Source organism: Lynx canadensis, chromosome C2, assembly GCF_007474595.2.
Source record: "Lynx canadensis isolate LIC74 chromosome C2, mLynCan4.pri.v2, whole genome shotgun sequence".
Taxonomy (NCBI): Eukaryota; Metazoa; Chordata; class Mammalia; order Carnivora; family Felidae; genus Lynx; species Lynx canadensis.
This window is the reverse complement of record NC_044311.2, coordinates 90,206,608-90,228,319: the sequence shown is the minus strand read 5'-3', so window position 1 is coordinate 90,228,319 and position 21,712 is coordinate 90,206,608. Positions and strand designations below refer to the sequence as shown.

At 37.4% G+C, this 21,712-nt stretch overlaps 1 protein-coding gene across 3 annotated transcripts in view; it reads left to right on the top strand.

Annotated features, from left to right (window-relative positions):
- The first annotated feature begins 264 nt into the window (after positions 1-264).
- SEC22A (SEC22 homolog A, vesicle trafficking protein) overlaps positions 265-21,712 on the top strand; it is a 78,172-nt gene continuing 56,724 nt past the window's right edge. The window contains exons 1-5 of one of the 3 annotated variants that reach the window (XM_030328749.1): positions 274-311; positions 1,010-1,142; positions 6,265-6,465; positions 20,209-20,372; positions 21,501-21,695. In XM_030328749.1, the coding sequence (XP_030184609.1) occupies positions 6,284-6,465; positions 20,209-20,372; positions 21,501-21,695 (541 nt within the window). In that variant the 5' untranslated portion in view covers positions 274-311; positions 1,010-1,142; positions 6,265-6,283. Of the gene's footprint in view, positions 312-355; positions 505-1,009; positions 1,143-6,264; positions 6,466-20,208; positions 20,373-21,500; positions 21,696-21,712 lie in introns of those variants that run through there. The other 2 variants (XM_030328750.1, XM_030328748.1) reach the window with 2 other exon arrangements.

Sequence of the window (21,712 nt, the reverse complement as noted above, 5' to 3'; positions counted from 1 at the left end):
ATTAGCTTCATTTGTGAAGGACAACATTAGCTGTCACCAGAGGACTTTGCAACGTCTTGGCGCAGGTGCGTGAAACGCTGCCAATCTTTCCTGGAACGGGGCGGGACAACCTCGGGCCTGGGGAGGGGGTGGGCCAATGTATCTTCCCACAGACCCTGATTGGCCTGGGCGGGCCGAAGGGAGGGGGCGGGGCTTGATCCCGCCAGGCGCCAGCCACGTTGGACGTGGGGCTGCCCCGAGGAAAGGCCACTCCCTGGCCCCATAATGCACTGCGGGCGCGTCACTTGGAGCGGCGGGTCTCGGCTCGACAGGTACGACCTGGCCCCTCCCAGTTCTCGTTCCTCAACCCTCTTAGGGTCGCTCAAGATTGGGTCCCTTCGCTCTCCCTCCCTCCCGCCACGGCTGTGACCCTCGCCCTCGAGACTACAGACCTCCCGAGCAGGAACCCAGCGCGTGCCTTGGGGGGCGGGAGCCGGGTGGTTGGAGCCGCGGAGCATTGGAGGGGTGGGATTGCGGGGACTTCTTCCCCTTCAGCTTAACGGGGGCTGTGGGGTCGCGCGAGTGGCAGTTGCCCCTTGGCTGACCTGTCTTGGGTATGGGACTGCTCAGGCAGGGGACCCGGGGGGAGGGACAGTCGCTGTGGGCTGCCAGCAGTGGGGGGCATTCCCTGGCGTCCAGTTGCTAGAAACACGGCCATCTACCTAGGCTACTTAGGTGGACTAGAGAGCTTGATGTGGCATTTCCTATTTTTTAAAAGCAGGGTGGGTTTTGAACTAGTGGCTTACTTTGCGTTCAGTGGGGTTTTAATGAGCATTGAGCCCAGAGATTTGACCTCGTTGGCCAAAGAAGGCTCTTAAGGCCCGTTAGTGGCACTTTGGGTGCAATGTGGCTTATAGGAGACCTGAGCAATTGGCTCCACAGATGGAAGAGGGCTCCAAAATAGGAGGCCGAGCCCCAGCTGGCTTGAATCTCTCTGCCAGCGAAAACAACTTTGGACTTTTCTCCTCAGTTTCCTGGATCAACCTCTTGGGGGCAGTTGGAGAGCTTGAGAACCAGTCCCTCCTATGCCTGTACAGCCAAGGCAAAGTCCAGGGCTAAAGTGTCAGCCACCAGACGCAAGATGTTGTAATCCCATCTAACAGGTGGAACAATCACTTTTCTAAATTCTGAATTTGCTCACGTGCTGAGATTATAAGGAATTAGTAGTTGAAACAGTACCAACACTTTCCATTATTGAAGGTTGTATTTCAGTATTTGATATGTGTGATCATGCCCTAAATTAATGGGATATCTGGACATTTCTTATGTTGAGAACCATGATAACCAATTTAGTACCTTTGTGTGTGTGTGTGTATGAATTGATTTTTTAAAAATCTATGTTTTATATCGATGTTTAAAAGAAGCCTAGGTCTTTTCAAAGGGGTGCCTGTGACTTTCCAAATACCTGAGTAAGAAACTTGAAAACGTTGTGAGGCAGTATCTCATAGAGTGGTTAGAGTTAGGCCTGGATCTAAATCTGTCACTTGCGAATTTAAGAATTGAATAAATTTCTTAACTTTTCTGAGCTTGAATATCCTCAAAGGAAAAATGGAACTGATAGTACCTATCTCATAGGTTATTGGAAGGCTTAAATCAGGTAGTATATAAAGTGCCTGATAATTAGAGGGCAGTCAGTAAATTAATAATAATAAGCAATATTGCACTTTCAGTCTTCAAGGTGATGTTTCAGGTTCTTTATGTAGCTCTGTAAGGTAGATACTATTAGTGTCTTTAAAATAATCCTAGGAGATATGTGCTATTAGTGACCACAATGTATAGATGAGCAAATTGAATACAGAAAGGCAAAGCTTGCCCAAGTTTACAGTTAGCACATGGTGGAGCCAGTTTTTGAACCCAGGCACTTGTTCCAGACTCCATCCTGTTAACTGTTATACTGCCTCTTACAGAAAATGTAAGGTGGTCTTTTATTATTTCAAAGAGTAGCTAGAAAGCTTCTGTATCACTGGCTTCTTGCTCCTTGCTGGTTTAAGGAGACTGATGTAGCACAGTGATACAGAGATACAAGATACTTAAGTTTAAGCACCAGTTCTGCTGTATATTCGTAGTGACATTGAGAAAGGACCTTCAGTTTCCTCATCTGTAAATGGAGATTATACCTACCTCACTGTTGGGGACTCACAATTTGTACATGTATTGAGGGCCCTGTTCCTAGATATGGGTATCTACTCTGGAGCCTGAGGTCTTATACATACTTTGTAGTACAAGCACCTATAATAGTATTGAAGGTTTCTGGTAAGGTGGGGGCATAGGCAAAGCCATAAAATAAATTCTGATTGTCCTTGGCACTCTTTCCCCTTTTCCTCTTTTAAGCTCTGTCTTTCAAGTGTCTTTCTGTTAACCTATGGCTGTTGAGTCCTTCCCTTTTCACTCAATCTTGCTCCCACCCTGTGTGCCATAATTAGTATAGCTTTCTCCCCCCAAAACCCCTGCCCCCATTTCCACAGATCTCAGCCAGCATTTTCAATGAAATATGTACCAAGGGAGTGTTTCCCATGCAAGATAATTTGAGTATAAGCAGATGAACATTAAATAATTTTCCAAAAAATTAAACACACACATTTGGATGAAACAAAAAAAATTCTCTAAATTAGAAAAATGTAGCACCTCAAAACTGATTTCACAGATATTATTGCTAAGGATAGGGCAAAAAATAAGTAGTTGAAAGGCTGCTTTAGGTAAATAATAGTACAAGTGCGATGTAGATATAAGAATTCTGAAAAGGATAGTTGGATAATTAAGTTTGGGAAATAATGAACTTAAAATATGAGTGGTTAACGCAATATGAAATGTTTTTACCTATTATGAAAGTATCTTGTTGAAAGCAGATATAAAATATACTTCTGTATTGGATTTTGTTAATTACTTTTTGAGAAATTGCCTTCCTGGTGGCCCACAGTCATTACCCCACAAGGTTGTGAAGAAGAGATCAGCCTCTAGGTAAATGTTTTCCCAGACCTACCTAGATTCTAATTTGGGCTTTTTCCTTTAGCAGTTGCTCTTGAGGAAAGGATATGCAGGTCAGTACCCAAATCCCTATGAGTTTTCTGCTATCTAAAGACAGATTTTTTTCAGGGTTAAAGGTGAGGGAAAATGGATCATGCTAAAAATATACCTATGGCCCTGATAAAACTACTATTGCCCTGAATCTCCCCATGCAAATGTTAACCTCTTGATTTCCTTGGTTCCTCCCAACGCTTCTTTGGTTTCCCGACCACCACTGTGCCTAGACTCTAAAGGTACTCTAACCTTAGCTTGGTCTTCATGTGGGTGGATACCTTTTTCTACTATCATAATCCAGATGAGATTGGAGTGTTTTTTTTTTTAAGGAACTGCATTAAGAATCCAAGATAGAAAGAGAAGGGAGGTATTAGTTGATAGAGGGGAGATTGCTTATCCTAAAGTGATTGAAGTCCATCTACAAATTAGTTAAGCCTGACATTATTCATTGGACAGTCATACTAGTTTCTTTTGTTAGTTCACTGGTTTGGATGTTAGGTCAAATGACTCTGGGAGGAAGAGATTTAACTTTTTCTCTTCAGAAGAATCTTATCTACTAATAGAAGCAATTTTCTGACAACCTTTTAAGAATTTTGACAGGGACTATCAGTGCTGTGTTGTGCTTTTGGTTACAAGCCCAAATATATTAGGAGTATCTGAAATGCAGGTTTGTCTAACAATGGTTTTCTAATTAGCTAAGTGGTGGTCAACACAGGTTGTGTTGTGTTTGCTCTTTTCATCTATTGATGATTCTTGGGGGTAGGAATAGCCTTTGGCATAGTCCCTGGCATTTGGTATGTACTCAATAAATGTTTGTTAAGTGAATGGAATTTGCAGGTTGGTGTTTGTTTCTCAGTATATATTTTAGGAAATATGAATCATATCTTTCTGTTTTTAATTCATAAAAGAGTAACTGACAATTACATGAAAATTGCCACTCTGTAATAAAGATTATTCTTAATATTTCTGTTGAGATCCTAGACAGATCAGGCATAAAATAATACAGTCTACTTTTAAATACTAAGAATATGGGTGTTTGGAAAACTAGAAGTCACAACCCTGCTCTCATGTTGATTCCCCGAGTACTTATTGTGTTGCAGTAAACTTTGGGAAGAAAACATTTTATGTTTAAATAATACATGCCTAAAGGTATGAAGTAAGACATTTTCCTACTTTCTTATTCTTAGGCTAAATATAATAATTATGGTTTAATAATTAAGCAAAACATAGTAACAGTTTTTAATAGGGGTTTTTAGTTTAGATATCATCCTTTGAGGGAACCAGCTTTCTCTTGCTACTGCTTTTAGAAAAGGAAAGAAACTGATTGAATAGAAAAAAATAATTTGAATATGTCATGTTGGAACTTTTGTTGGAAGATCCCATTATGGTAAAGGCTAGTTTAATTTCTGTTGGGTTTTTTTTTTTTTCATTTTAAACGAATGGAGGAGAAAAATATTAAAGAGTAAGGACATGTTAATACCTATCTATTCCTCTCATTTCCCCATGAAAAGATGATGCATTAACTTTGTTATTTGGGTTAATGTTTCTAGTCAATTACCATCATGAATGGATAGTCACATTTTGACTTTACATAGCAACAAAAGCTAGGAGCTGTAGTACTAATTTCCAGATTCGGTACCACTTGGTTTTCTGCGGCATTTTAAAATATTCTAACTAACTCAGTTTTTCATTTTTGGAATGAGATAGTCTTGACCTATCTGAACAGGGCAGGTAAGGGTTAATTTAGTCCCTGAGATACAATATCTTGAAAAAAGCTATGAAATTGTTAGCAAATTTTTCAGTGTTCACCGTTGCCCCTACTGCTAGCAAAGCAGTATTTAGTAGCATTATGCTCTGAAGGCCTGTCAGGAAAGAGTTATCACTTAATTTCAGACTGTGAACATGTTTTAATTTAGTGTTTTTGAAAGTATGATCTGTAGAAACTAAACATAGCATTTACTCGGAATTTGTTAAAAATGAAAGATTCTCAAGCTCCACCCCACAGTCAATGGATCAGAATTTGGGGGTGGGAGGAGGTTCAGAAATCTGCCTTTCTGACCAAACTTCCAATAGTTTTTATACAAGCTAAAATTTGAACAGTATTATATATCTTTTTTTAAAATTTTTTTTTTCAACATTTTTTAATTTATTTTTGGGACAGAGAGAGACTGAGCATGAACGGGGGAGGGGCAGAGAGAGAGGGAGACACAGAATCGGAAACAGGCTCCAGGCTCCGAGCCATCAGCCCAGAGCCCGACGCGGGGCTCGAACTCACGGACCGCGAGATCGTGACCTGGCTGAAGTCGGACGCCCAACCGACTGCGCCACCCAGGCGCCCCAAACAGTATTATATATCTTAAATCTAAGTTTCCGTTTACCTGATTTCTTTCAGACCTGGCCTGTGAAGTCTTTTTATCTATTTTTATGAAGCATGATCAGAATATAATAAAAGAGACCATTATGATTTTCTGGTATAAAGAGATTGAGAGCAGTATTAAAACCACTATTCCTTTAGCTTTAAGATTTACTATGAATAATTTTTTTCTTATTATAAAGGTAATTAATATATGGCCATTGTGGGATATTATGAAAATTTAGGAAATTATAAAATAACAATCACACATAATCCTGTTTTCTGGAGATAAGCATTATTATAATTTTGGCATGTTTCCTTCTAATATCTATTTCCCCATTTATCTCTCCCTTCTTTTTGTCTTTATGGAAAACAACATTTGCAGTTTTTATCCTGCTTTTTTCCTAATATAAGGATTTTACCACATTATTAAACTGTTTTTCACAAACATAACTATTGTGCTTTATATTCCATCATAGGGATGTACTGTAATTAACCATTTCTTTTATTGTTGGATGTTTAGATTGTTTTTGGCAATTTCTATGAAAGAATGTCTTTCTGTTTAAAATGTTGTCTGAATCTGATTACTTCCATTAGGATAGGGTTATATATTGTGGTCAAAGGGCATAAATATTTTTAAACTCTGTTGAATACCACCAAATTAGTTTGAGTAAATATTTCAATATTTACCTCTGTAGATACTTATGAGAATACCAGAAAGAAGCAAGTATTATTTTTTAAAAGCTAATTTATTAAGGAAAGTGTAGTATGTCATTGTTTTAATTAGTATATCTTTGATTATTAGTGAGGCGAATAGTTTTTTTATCTAACCCAAATTGTTCATTTTGTTTCAGGTCTTCTCTGCTGGTTGAAATGTCTATGATTTTATCCGCATCAGTCATTCGTGTCAGGGATGGGCTGCCACTTTCTGCTTCTACTGATTATGAACAAGGCACAGGCGTGCAGGAGTGCAGGAAGTATTTTAAAATGCTCTCGAAGAAACTGGCTCAGCTTCCTGATAGATGTACACTGAAAACTGGACATTATAACATTAAGTAAGACTTCAGTTTGCTCTCTTTACCGAGTGGTTGCCATCCGAATGTAATTTAAGTGGTTGCAGTAAAAATCAGTGAGTGATTAGGAAAGTGTGTTCAAGTCAAGAATCACGTGGTTCTGAACTTATACAAAGCAGTAGTCATGTCATTGCCCCTTTTGCAGTTTCTCTGTGTTTAAATCTGGCTTTAGAAATTTTTATAGTTTTGTAGATCGAAGGTATTTTATAAGTTGGTCACTAGGTTATTTATTGGTGTTCTTACATGCCAGGCAAACTGTAATGGGAAATACAAAAAATTGTACATGATACTTTACCTCAGAGAACTTAAGAAGTTTACATTCTTGTGAGAGAGGATAGCGCTCATCTGTATTTATTGTATATAAAGATGGTAACACTGAGTGATGGAGTAGAGTGACTTTATGGTAGTCTAGGGCTTCTCTGAAAAGGCAGTATTTGAGCAGAGACCTAAAAGATGAGAAAAAAGATGGTCATGTGAAGGATGCTGTGGTTAAAGAACAAGGCAGAGTAACAGCTAGTGCATAAGACCTTTGATATTGATGAAGGGATGGAAAGAAAACCAGAGATGCTGAAGCAGTATGGACAATTAATACAGTGGTGGCAGAAGCTGAGGTCAGAAAGGCAGGAATGGGACAGGTTACATAGAGCATTCTAGGCTGTGATAAAGAGTTTGGATTGAGTCTAATGTAATAGGAAGCCACTGGAGAGTTTTAAGCTGGAGAGTTATATAATGTGGTTTTGGCTTTGAGTAGATCATCCTGGCTGCTGTATGGAGAATGTGCTCTAAAAGAGAAAGAGTAGAAGCAGAGAGATCATTTAGGAAACTCTTAAAGAAGTTCATTTAGGGGCGCCTGGGTGGCGCAGTCGGTTAAGCGTCCGACTTCAGCCAGGTCACGATCTCGCGGTCCGTGAGTTCGAGCCCCGCGTCGGGCTCTGGGCTGATGGCTCAGAGCCTGGAGCCTGTTTCCGATTCTGTGTCTCCCTCTCTCTCTGCCCCTCGCCCGTTCATGCTCTGTCTCTCTCTGTCCCAAAAATAAATAAACGTTGAAAAAAAAAATTAAAAAAAAAAAAAAAAAAGAAAAAAAAAAAAGAAGTTCATTTAGAGGTGATGGCTTACAACTTGAATGACAGTGATAATGATGAGAAATGGTTGGATTGGGGCTGTATTTTGGGAGTAGCACCAACAAATCTTCCTAATGGATTATAGTGGGATGTGAGGAAAAGAGAATAATCAAGAGTTGCCTCTAGATTTTTGGCCTAGAGAATGTCCATAATTACTTGGCTAATGGGGCTGAAATGAGTAAGATTGGAGAGTGTATGTTTTTTGGTAAAAATCAAGAGTTCTGTTTGGACATGTTAAGTCTGAGATGCCCAGTAGATATTCAGGAGGCACTGTCAGGTAGGCAGCTGGATGTGTAAGTCTGACGTTTAGTGAAGAAGGACAAGTATGGAGATTTAGATTTGGGGGTCAGCTTATGTATAATTAAATCCATGGTAATAGATAAGAACCCCTTGGGGAGCATACACATGAAACAGAGGACAATTAACTCTTCAGAAGTTTGACACTGATTTTGCATACAGAAAGAAATCAGATAAGGACAGGGTCCACAAGGGATATAATTAGGAGAGGGCTTCATTTTTGAGATGAGACACGAGCCATGTCCTGAAGAATTCATAAGATTTGGTTAAGGCAGAGAAGAGGGTGTTTCAGGTGTAGAGAGGAAAGGCAGAGTGAGTAAAGAATGACTTAGCACTGGGAGTACATTCACCCATTTGACCTGGTGTAGTGAATGGTGATTTAGGGATAGTTATGGGAAATGTCAGATAATTAGTGTGAGGCCAGATCCTGGATTTCCCTGAAAGTTCAGACTGAGGGATGTCACTTTGATGTAATAGGTTAAAAGAAGCTGTTATTGCAGGTTTGAGGGAAGTGACTTGGTAAAAAACAATGCTGAGGCAGTGAAATGGAAAGTCTGAGAAAGAGATTAACTTATAATTGGGGCCTGAACTAATAAGATGTAAGTGCAAATGGAAAAGAAAAATGCCAACCACAGAGACACTTCAAAAGAAGAAATGGTCAAGCCTGATAAGATGGAATACCAGAGATGAAGAGATGGAATACCAAAGATGACTTAAACCTTGGAAATGGACACAAAGAGGTCTTTGGAAAGGGTTAGGCTAGGCACTATCTTGGGTATTTTACATGAGGTTGTGACTAGGCAGTCCAGTTGAGATGGGTAGAGATTTGGGAATCATTCACATAGAAGTTGAAACTGTGAGGGTAGAAATGCCCACTGAGTTTCTGAGATGCCCAGAATAGACCCTTACGGAATGTCCATAATTACTTAGATCACCTGGATAATGGTAAGATCATTAAATTGGGTTTTCAAAGGGTTTAACTGGAAAATGTGGTGGTGGTGATGGTTAAAATATATTTAAAATGATGTCTAACCTACTTTTGTTTTATGGACAGAAACTGGAAACATTTTAATATTCTGTTTAATAGGCTCTTTTAGTACCCTTGGTCATTATTCTGAGTTTCAGTTGATATTATATAGTATAGTAGACACATGTCAGAATTATACAAGATTGTTTGAATGCATATGAATTCTGGCAGATATCCTGGACTTGAAAGAACAGCTTTTTTTTGCAAATGGGTTTTCTTTCTGTATTCTCTTCAAAGTATAGTATCATGTAGTAAAATTTTAACACTCCTCCAATTCTGTTTTGAGTTCTAGATTTTGTATTGTTTCTTTGTACCTCATCTTATTCCACAAAGGATGTGAGGCAGTTTACAAAAAAATATAATAATTCAAGAGCACAGGAAAGAGAATCACATAAAGGTAGAGATAAAGATAGGAGAATAATAAACTGAAGTAACATTTCCTTCTGGAGATGCAAACTGCATAGTCCATTCATTTGTTGAAAAGGACTGCAAATATTGCCCTGAGCTTCCTCATGGCCAAAACAAAGGAGGAGGATGAATCATTTACAGGCTACAGTGTCCAGGGCATAAGAACATTGCTCTTCATGTTACAGAGACCTGATGTATGTAAAGAGGGACAGCATTTGGATAGCATTCTTCCAGCAGCCATAACAATGAGCTTATGATTTTTCTTAAAATATTCCTCAGTGTAAGCAAATGACATAATGCAAAAAGCAATTTTATGAGAGAGAGTTTATGAGTGAGATGAATCAGCAGTGGTCTAATCTGGCCTGATCTGACAATTTTGAAATGTGTAAAGGAATAAATAGATTACATGGCCTTCAGAACCACACCTAGAAAAGCCTATATGCACATTATTTTTGTAACCAAGATTTATAAAAGGATTGAATAGTAGATAAGTTTAATTCTAGCTCTTGACAAGAACCTGGGTTTTATGTATTTTCTATCATTGATTAGAGGACTTGTTCGTTTTCTAGTTTATTGAGGTTTTCATGCTATATGACAGTACATTTAGACTGAATTATAAAATCCCTATAAAATTGGGGGTTTATACATTACCTGAGTATTTAAAATTCTCTTGTGACACCTCTTTTTCTAACTACCCATGAGCTTACCAGATAAAATTTAGAGATTTGCAGTTACAGCATCATAGCATAGCCTGAAACTGACACTAGGCTGCCTGTCTGCCTTTTCGAAGCCCGGCCTATGGCCTCCTTTTTCTTGAATCCCCTTCCTTGCTGTTATTATTTTATTTCTCTCATGATCAGTCCCTTCATACATTGCCTGTAGAACTTACTTGACTTCTTTCTCATTTATATTTTTCATATTTTAAATTTATTTTTAAATTTCTATATCCTTTCTCTGTAGTTAGATAGCTCACTGAGATAATTGATCTGGTCTGGCTTATAAATGATTCCTCATCTCTTAGCATTGTGGTTTTCAAATTGGTATCGAAATTGAGGTGCTCTTTGCAGAATACCACTGAGAACCAAAACATAGTAGCTAATAAGTATGTAATTATATGCTAAATCAGATGGTACCTTGCACTGGATTCTAGTGCAGTAGGTAGAGAAAAACCATAGAGTTTGAGAAAAAAATTGGGAGAGTAACATTTTAAAATTAAATTCCTCCCCTCCCCCGCTCCCACCCTGTATTAGGAAAATGATGAACTTTACCACATTGTAGTGGCTGAATACTTGAGTTCAGCTGATGTAGCCCATTCTGTGGAGCTTATGTTGGTACAGTGCCTTGCACATAAGATACTAGCTGCTAAATGAGGGATGGTTGTTTTGGGAGTATGGCAGTGTTCAAAGTGCCATAGAGTTAAGTCTTCATTTTGTCAAAATACTTGAGTTTGCCTTGTTGGTTAGTGGGTGGTTGAGGGGGTGCATAATCTAGTTTTGTGATTTCTTCTCATGGTCCAGTTGAATCTTTGAACAACACGGGTTTGAACTGCACAGGTCCATTTATAAACTAATTCTTTTGAATAAGTATAGTATAGTACTGTAAATGTATTTTCTCTTATGATTAAAAATTTTTTTAATGTTTAGTTTTGAGAGAGAGAGAGCACACATGAGCTAGGGAGGAGCAGAGAGAGAGGGAGACACAGAATCTGAAGCAGACTCCAGGCTCTGAGCTGTTATCACAGAGCCCAATGTGGGGCTCAAGCCCATGAGCCATGAGATCACTACCTGAACCAAAGTTGGACGCTTAACCGACTGAGCCATTTAGGTGCCCCTCTCTTATGATTTTTTAAATAACATTTTCTTTTCCCTCGCTTATTGTATGAATACAGTCTATAATACATATAACATACAAAATATGTGTTAATTGTGTTACTGGCAAGGCTTTCAGTCAGTAGTAAGCTATTAGTAGTCAAAGTTTTGGGGAGTCAAAATTCATGCTGTTTTTTGACTGTGCAGGAAGTTGGCGTCCCTAACCCCAGCATTGTTCAAGGGTCTGATGGTACAATTCTATGTAAAACTTTAAGGAATTTATCTATCCCATAAGTTGAAGGAAACTTTCCTTAAATTGTCATAAATGTTTAATATATAAACCTATGTCAGAACTTAGGAAACAATAATAACTAAAGCAATAATTAAGAACCATATGAAATTAAGTCGTGTCATGTGGGATCTTAAAATTTTGAGATTGGTTTTGGGGGTTTGAAAATCATAGTTGTACATTTTGAGGTCTCATTAAACATTGAGATACTCCTCTTATGAAAATGTAAACCGCTTTGGGAGGTCAGTCATACTCTACTGTGAATTTTAGTGCAAGAAATAAAATTTCTTAGTTCTTTCACTGTGAATTCTTTTTAAGTCTGATAATGTCTGTGAGCTTTATAGGTTCTCTCTTTACCTGAGTCTTTACTTTCTCTGTATTTGTCCACAAACTACTATCTCTAGCCAGGAATGCTATTTTAGGCTTACCTGCCTTTTGTTTTTAGTTTCTTGCAGTGCTTTTCTTTCACTCTTTGGTGCTATTTTCTGATTATAAGAATAACAACTTCAACAATGACCCAGTTATTAAGTACCTGCAGTTTCCAGGCACTTTTCTTACGTTATCATTCAATTTTGCAACAGCTCTTTTGCATTGTCCAGGGCAGACACACAACTCACACTAGCTTAAGTAAAAAAAAAAGAAAAAAAAAAAAGCGTTCTATGAAGGCTAGGTTGGCTTCTGAGTTAAATGGAGCCAGGGACTCATGTTGTTATCAGGAATATTTCTCTCATTTCTTCTCTCTCTCTCCTTTTGCAGATAGGTATTCTCCATGTATAGGAAAACACTTTACTGCCAGCTGTAGGCATACTTCATTTCAGGTGAGCCAGCCCTCTCCCTCCATGTTTCAGGGAAAGGACTTTATTAGTCTGGCTGTGTTGTGGCCCATTTCTGGAATAGCATTGTGGTCAGAGGGCTGAGGTACTTTTGGTTGGATCCTGGATACATGTCCACCCTTTGGATGAACAGCTTTACCAAAGTCATATAGAATAGGTAGTAGAGCTGGAGAGAATTCCCCAAAGGGAAGGAGAGAAGGGTTGTTGGACAGATAGCCATTGTAGTACTACCACTGCTTTTTTACAGATGAGGAAACTGAGACTTAGGGACTTAAGAAACTTAATCACAGTCAGAAAGCCAGTAAATGATATATATGAACCATAGTCTTTTAGCTTCAGCATTCACATTATACTCTGGTAAAAGAATTGCCTCCCTTTACCTTTAACCTCTCTCTTTATAAGGTGCATGTGTAACTCTCCTAATTCTTTTTACTTTTTATGGAGAGAAAAATTAACTAGGGAAGATAATTAAGTGTAACTTATCCTCCCCCCTCCTGTTTTTGGTTGAGAAATAATGAGGAATAGAGTATGTGTGAAGTCTAAAATTGATGAGCCATGGGGTGCCTGGGTGGCTCCATCAGTTAAGCGTTTGGCTCTTGATTTTGGCTCAGGTCATGATCTCGTAGTTCATAAGATCGAGCCTCACATTGAGCTCTGTGCTGATGGTGTGGAGCCTGCTTGGGATTCTCTCTCTTCTCTCTCTCTGCCCCATCCCTGTTAGTGCGTGCGCGCGCGCTCTCTCTCTCTCAAAATATATACATATATATTTTACATTATATATTACATATATATTATACATTTTATATATGTGTATATATATATATATATAACAGCTTTTCAACCACATACATGTTAAGTAGGCTTTTATGAACTGGTTTTGGGACCTTATTTCTCTTACAATACAGTTTTTGTGGAAAAATGAGTTCTAGGTGCCGTAAAGTTTTGGGATACCACTGAGAGGTAAATGAGGGATTGCCTTTGACTGATTATCTTAAAAAGTCAAGATTTCATTCTTTCTGGTGTGAAGGTGTTAGAGTTAGTGGGAGAGCATGAATCAAGGGATAGGTTAACTCTGCAGAAAAGAAAGTGAGGGACTTCATAGGCAGATTTTTCTTGCTGTTTATTTCATCCAAGGTTTGGATGGTGTAATCCTTTGCCCACTTAAAATTCTCTGATTCTCGTTTTGCTTACTGTTATAAGTTGCTATCACCTGGCATGCTGCATATTAATAAATATTTTCTTACATAATGGGTTTAAAATTAGTGACTAAATGGGTCTTTTTTTTTTAATGTTTTTTTTTAATGTTTATTTTTGAGACAGAGAGAGACAGAGCATGAACGGGGGAGGGTCAGAGAGAGAGGGAGACACAGAATCCGAAGCAGGCTCCAGGCTCTGAGCTGTCAGCACAAAGCCCGACACGGGGCTCAAACTGACAGACCGTGAGATCATGACCTGAGCCGAAGTCGGACGCTCAACCGACTGAGCCACCCAGGCGCCCCTAAATAGGTCTTTAAAAAATTTTTTTTTAATGTTTATTTATTTTTGAGAGACAGAGACAGAGGTGTAGAAAGAGAGAGGGAGATGCAGAATCCGAAGCAGGCTCCAAGCTCTGAGCTGTCAGCACAGACCCCAGTGTGGGGCTTGAACCCATGAGCCGAGATCATGACCTGAGCCGAAGTTGGATGCTCAATTCACTGAGCCACCCAGGTGCCCCTAAATGGGTCTTTTATTCATTAGATAATGTATTCATAATTTATCTCTTCACCAGTGGAGGATAATTGAAAGTTGGCCACATAAGAGACGCCTAAGTGAGAAAAGAAGTTCCTGGTAGAATGCTGCACATGGGAGACACTCAGTGTTACTGAGTTTTCTTTCTGGTTCTTTCTACTCGCCCAGTGATGGCACAGTCTTGCTTTCGCTTTATTTCCTATTAGGCATATTTGGTGATAATAAAATCTGTAAGTTATACTCACTTTCATAGTGTCCAACTTATTCTTATTTAAAAGTTTAAGTGCTTTATTTTAGGGAATGGAATTCAGCATGAAAGGTTCTGTTTCAAAGATAAATAATTTTCTTGGGATGCCTGGCTGGATCAGTTGGTGGAGCATGCAAGTCAAGATCCTGGAGCTATGAATTTCACCCCCATGTTGGGTGTAGAAATTACTTTATTTTATTTATTTTTGAGATTACTTTAAAAACATATATATATATATATATATATGTGTGTGTGTAAAGTTTAAAAAATAATAATCTTCTTACACTTAGCAATTTTAACAGATGGCATGTCCTTCTGGAGAACTTTTCTTCACCCATGAAAGCTATTCACAGGGCAAATGAGGCTACAAAGGATTGACAGATTTTCTATGTGTAATGGTACAATGGCACGTACCATTGTAGGGAATACAAATGTTAATTATTACTGGCTCAATTTATTAATAGTTTGCTATATACATTGTCATTTAGCATGCTACAAAATGCAGTTTTATTTTCTTGTTTTGTATGTTGTTGTTTTAAGTGCATTTACAGCACCTTATTGCAAGTGCCTGGCAGGCGGAGATTTGGTCTTTGAAATCAGAGTGTGTAGAGTAGAATGCTAGACATATGCATGAGAGGTGCTTTGTATTTGCTGTGGGGAAGACCATTGCTTTCACTCATTGTTTACTTTGGTACATCAGGCCACAGTTGTCCTAATAATGTCAGTGTTTCATTGGTGATGTGTAAAATTTCTTTGACAGTTCGTAAATAAAATCAGATACTAGAAAATGCTTAATGTTTAAAACTGCTTATTTTATTGGATTTTAGAAATCACTTGAGGTATGGCCTGCTTGGATACATGACAGAATTAGCTTTTTAATGAAGTGATTGAAAGGGGTAAATACGCCTTATCTGCAGTTTCAACTTTTCTGTCAGCCTTACCTGTTTAAGACACACTTGATCCTAGAAGGCCCTAAAGAAGTTCCTACTGTTGGGGGGAGGAACCAAAGATGTAATGAGCATGGATAAATTCCTTGGCCAGAAGAAAGACAGTAGCTCTAAAGACCAAACCCCATTGGTACCAAAGCCCAGAAATAGAAGGAAAGTAAAAAAGAAATTAGAGCAAAGTAGGAAGAAAACAATGGCAATTTAAAAATTGTGCTCAGGGTGTTGACAGGAAAAATTTTGGGGTGTGTGTGTGTGTGTGTGTGTGTGTATTAGTAATGTTCATGATAAAAGGAGAGTAGACCTATCTAACAGATATGTATAGCCATCTATAGATGAGTAATTCTGCATGGTATCTGAGAACATCTCTGTCTTTAGGGGAATGTTGAAAATTCACTAACCTGAACCCTAGAGCCTTCTTGGAACACTGGAAGAGGAGGTGAAGTTGTACTCTGTTCTGTAAAATTTACTCAAATATTTATTGAGCTTCTGCTTTATGTAGATACTTTGTGTAGACATGCCTGGGCTGTACAATTATATGTGCACAATATGTTGAACAAATTAGTGTGTAAATGAGTGAATGAGTGATGTTGTCTTTGCACTCATATATTCACTAATTTATTGAGCACTTATTGTATCCTAGACACCAAATATTCTAGTTGCTAAGAATACAGTAGTGAACCCTACAGAAATTATCTCTGCTCTTATGGAGCGTAGATATTAGTGAAAGAGACATTACAACAAATAAACATATGAATATCTAATTACAAACTGGGCTAGTTACATGAAGAAAAATAACAGCTGCTATGATACAATCATAGGGGTGGGATCCATTTAGATTGTGTGCTCTGGGAGGGTCTTTAAGTCCAAGAATGATGAATAGGATCAACCATGTCAGAATTGGAGCCATTATAGAGACGGGGTTGGGTTGGGAGCATTGCAAGTAGGGAAGACAGAATTCATGAAGTTTCTCAGGTTGGAAGTTGGAGGACCCGGAGTAGGTTGGTATCCCTTGGATCTGAAATGACCCTAGTGTGGCTGGAATGCGGAGAGGGAGGAGTGGAGTTGCACAGGAAGTAGAGAAGTTGGCAGGGCTTCCTGAATATCCTTGTAATACAAGTTCCCAAATCCTTAAGATTCATTACTTTTAATTAGCGGGGAAAATAGAGATTGATTTGTAGCTTGAAAACATGAAAAAAAAGTTGGTGAGTTGGCACATAATTGGCTCATCTGTAACAGAGGGAAGTTAGTGTTGCATTGGGAAAGAATGTAGGCTTTGGAGTTAGAACTAAGTTCATCCCTGCTGTGCTTCTTAATGGTTGTTGTGGCCCTGGGTAAGCTACTAAATATCTCTGAGCCTCTGTTTCATCATCTGTAAAATGGAGATAGTGATGTCCCTTTACTGTGAGAATGAAATTAAATCAAATACATATATAAAGCACTTAGCAAAGGGCCTGGTTCAGACTAAATGGTCAGTAAACTATATCTGCTGCTGTTACTACTAATCTTCTTTCTCCTCAAGGCAGAAAGGCAACAGCCAGATTGTTTGTAAAATGTGAGCCAAATGAACCTAATGGACATACTAAAGCTTGCACAAACTGACATGCCTGTAGTCATTTTAGACTATATCATATGAGGAGTTATCCGTGAAAGGGTAGGAGTCTTTGAATTTGTCCCCATGGTAGTTGAAAAAGCCAGAAAAAATCTTTTGATAACAGAAGATTTGTATGTACTGTTGGAAAACTGGCTTTGCATTTCAAAGAAAAACAATAACGTAAGAGTAAATTCACTATGAAAAGCCATAATATTATAGAGCACTTAGTAGCCTTTTCAGAGAATATCCTATAATTATAGTAAAATAAAGGCTTGGGAAGAAGGACTCTCTGAAAATGCTGACATAAAATCTTAAAAACAGAGGCTTTCTTTTATTTTACAAGTAATTCTCGAGTTAGCGCAAGCAAGAGAAACCGTTTGGGATAAACTGTCATGTATATGTCTGTGGTTCACTTTATTATTAATATAGAAATACAGTAAAATTTTACCATAACACAAAAAAATGAAGTCCTATTTTTGGAGGATAATGAAACAATTCCTAGTTAGCTACTTGGGTGTTCTGAGTATGGGGAAGCCAATCATCATTGTGTTTTTATCCCAATTCAGGTTACTGGGGCATTTATTTGAATGCTAGTGACATGTCAAAGAATTTTTATAATGATAGTGAAGATTTTTTGGGAAGAGAAAATTGCTTGGGAAAAACATACTTTGTCCTTTGATTTCGTTATTTCATAGAAAAATGCAATGTGTATGGCTAAACTTTTTTGACTGATCTATAAGAAGAGATAATTTTAGTTTTTGAACATTATATAAAAATAAGAAACTAAAAATTTCTTTGAAGCAATGTACATTCCAATATTTTCTGTTATGTGCTATTTCAATTTTAAAGAAAATATGTAGTTTACTACACTAACTTTATGACCTTTTAACATTAACAGTTGCAGTTTGAAAAACAGTGCATCAAATGTTGGTGTTAAGTGAACCTCAGAAGGGAATTCCAGGTTATTCCAGTAGTAGAAGATGAGCACAATTTTTCCAGTGGTATATCCCATGCCATTAATCATAGATGATTAATAGGTGCCAACTCCACATCATTTGGCTGCATGGGATGGTCTTTTAAGAGACGGTGGAGGGGAGGGAGGGAGGAAACTGTATATGCGTGAACTCTCACTGAAGGATACTTAAGAATTTAATAATAATATGAGTTGGGGCACCTGGCTGGTGTGGTTGGTGGAACATGTGGCTCTTGATCTTTGGAGCGTAAGTTCAAGCCCCCGTGTTGTTTGGGTATGGAGATTACTTAAAAAAAAAATCTTAAAACAATAACATGAATTGCTTGAGGGATAGAGAACTGGGTATCTTTGGGTGGAGGTAGTGATAAAACACTTTAAATACCGTATTTCATTTTCAGTTTTTAAAAATTTGAGTTACTTGAACATATTTATTCTATAAATATAAATTTAAAATAAATTCTGCTTCTACATTATTAGAGAAAAAAGAGGGTAGGAGGACTCCCATATGGATCAGGGTTTGGCAGTAAAGATTACCGTGATAGATTAACAGTGTTTTTCGCAGGAGTGGGAGGGAGGTACAGCCTTTATGCTCTGTTTGCTGCCCCTGATCTAGATGAGTTACACTGAACAGTACTATTAAAGAATGTTAAATTGACTCACTAAGAAGGGTTAATTTGTATCCCATTCTCTGCTTATTGTAGGGGGTCGTACACTTTAGAAATTTTTGTTTTCAGTAGAACATGGCTAATTTGAACATTTCAGTGCTTAAAGTAGACATTTTAAAAAAATTTAGCTTAGAAATAATTTCAAACTTACAGAAAAGTTGTATAAATAAGAATAATACAAATAATACCTATTTCCAGATTTACCTTTTGTTAACATTTTAGTCCATTTACTTTATTGTTTTTATCTGCCTACCTATTTATCTGACTTATCTTTGTCTAAGTCATTTGAGATAAACTTAAAATACCATGTCCCTTTATTCCTAACTTCTAAGTGTATTTTCTAAGATTAGGGATACACTTCTATTTAACTACGGTACAGTTATCAGCCCTAGTATCAGAGATACCACACTTTACTGCCTGCCTTCCATTTTTATCAGTTGACCCGGCATGTCCTTTATAGCATTCCTTCCCCCAACCCCCTTTCCCCACTCCTGCCCTGGCACAGGATCCAGATTAGGGTTAGGTATTGAATTTAGTTGTGTCTCTTTAGCTTTTGATCAGAAACATTTACATAGTCTTTGTCTTTTTTATAACATTGAAATTTTTAAAGACTATAGCCCCCCCCTTTTAAATAGAATCTTGATATTCTTTCATGATTAGATTCAGATTATGCGTTCTTGGCTAGAATACTACATACTACATATATATATATATATATATATATATATATACACACACACACACACACACATATATATATATACATATATATATACACACACACATATATGTATATACATATATATGTGTGTATATATATATATATCATATACATACATTACATATACACATTTAATACTACGTAGCTGATATGTCTTTCTGAGGATATCACACCTAAAGGCACAGGAGGTCCATCTGCCCATCATTAGTAATGTTGGAATACTCAGTCAAGATATTGTCTAGTGTCTGCTGTATAATAAATATTTTCCCCTTGCAACAAATAAGCAATCAATGGGAAGACATTTTAAAACCATGCAAAATTTCCTACTCCTCACCAAAATTTCCCCCTAGATTCAGCATTCATTGATTATCCTTCCTTGCCCTACTGTGTTGGTGCAAAATGCTGATTTTTCCAGTTCTAGCACTACCTCCACATTTACTGGTTGGTGCTCAGCATTCTGCTGTAAGCAAGAGTTCTCCTTTCTACCCTATTTATTTTATTTGTTGTTGTTATAAACTCATAAATTACTCTTATTTACCCCATGGTTCATAATTCATTATGATGTGAAGTAGAACATTTGATTGTGGAGTCACTGGATGACTTCAGAAGCTCAGTGACCACCCTGAAATTGTGTGCCAAGTTTTGTGTTGTTTGCACATCTGAGGAGAGTGTCGATAACTTTAATCGGAATCTCTAGAGTTCTTGATTCGAACAGTATTAGGTTCCACTAGGTTGAATAGTTAAACCTTAAGCTATCTGTAACCCTTGCATATTTGTATATTCTTTCCCCGGCTTTCTACCCCCAATGTTAAATGACTGAAGTGCTAGAATTATAGTGTGTGTCCATCTTTAGGTACATTACTTTTTTTTTGGTTTACTGTTTTTAACTGCAACTGGAAGTAGAATTATATTTTGGTTTCTTTAATTTTTTTTGCTAGAATATATAATAAATGTTAATATCTTCATTGCCACTGTAGCAGCAGTTTACGGTGTATAGAACCAGTCTTTTGAAGCAACGAATTACTTTGATTTAATTTGAAATTTTAAAACCAATGTTTTTTACACTGTAGTTTTATTAGCTCCCTGGGAGTGAGCTACATGATGTTGTGCACTGAAAATTACCCAAATGTTCTGGCCTTCTCTTTCCTGGATGAGCTTCAGAAGGAGTTCATTACTACTTATAACATGATGAAGACAAATACTGCTGTCAGACCATACTGTTTCATTGAATTTGGTAAGGGCCTGATTTTTTTCCTTTTCATTGTCCTGTCTCCATCCAGTCATAAGCTATTTTTCATATAATACTGGGGGCTAGGGGAAAAACTCAGAAAATTCTGCTACCTTGCTTTTGATAGAATAATTTGACAGAGGGTCTATAAATTATGGCAACTTCTTCATGTAGGTGCCTATTAGAAAAAATTGTGTCTGAGCTGTGGAGAGGATTGTGATTATTGACACATAGAATTAATCCCAGAGGACAATTTTTCAATGAGAAATTTATAAGCCAGAGATTCAGAGTTCTGTGTTTATGTGATAATCTTTTATAGTCTGCTTAATGTAGAATGGAGGTTGGCAAACATTTGCTGGAAAGTACCAGAGAGTACATATTTTAAGCTTTAAAGACCATATGGTCTCTGTCACAACTACTCAGCCCTGCCATTGTAGCTTGAAAGCAGCCATAGGCAATACATAAATGAATGAGTATATATTCCAATAAAACTTTATTTACATAAACAGCGGGCTTGATTTGGCCCATGGGCATTAGTTTACTTGACTCCTGGTGTAGGAGGAAAAGAAGTAAAACCAACTTGTAAATATGAAAGTAAAATTGGAAGATATTTCGAAAATGTCTTTTATTAAATTTATTTCTTCAAAACATACATTCTAATGGTGTAAGCAGTAAATAAGAAAAGAGGTTTGTAAGAACATGCAATTTACAGAGTATGTTCTTATGTAATTACAATTGGTAAATACTGATAAACTTTATATTTTATGAGATATGAAACCCTATAGAAATTAAGACTGATCTAAAATTAAAGAAAGCTGTTTTTGTTTTTTTTTTTTGTAAAAATTTAAAATAATTCTGTGAAGTGGATATAATAGTAGAAATGGTCTCACAGTCATTATTTTAAATTATTATTTTATTTATAATTATTAATTTCTAGAGTGAAAAATGGATGACCCCATGATATATTAACCATTAAACACAAATAATATTAGAATATTCCATGACAAACTGAATAGTTTTGGATAACAAATTAAACTGTTTATCTGCAGAATTTACTCCATTAACATCACACTCTCACACACTTTATTTAATAAACAAATGACTGCAAGGAAATTTATTTTTTATTTTACATAGATAACTTCATTCAGAGGACCAAGCAGCGATATAATAATCCCAGGTCTCTTTCAACAAAGATAAATCTGTCTGACATGCAGATGGAAATCAAGCTGAGGCCCCCTTATCAAATATCCATGTGTGAACTGGGGTCAGCCAATGGAGTCACATCTGCATTTTCTGTTGACTATAAAGGTGCTGGTAAGATTTCTTCTGGTGAGTTACGGATCTCA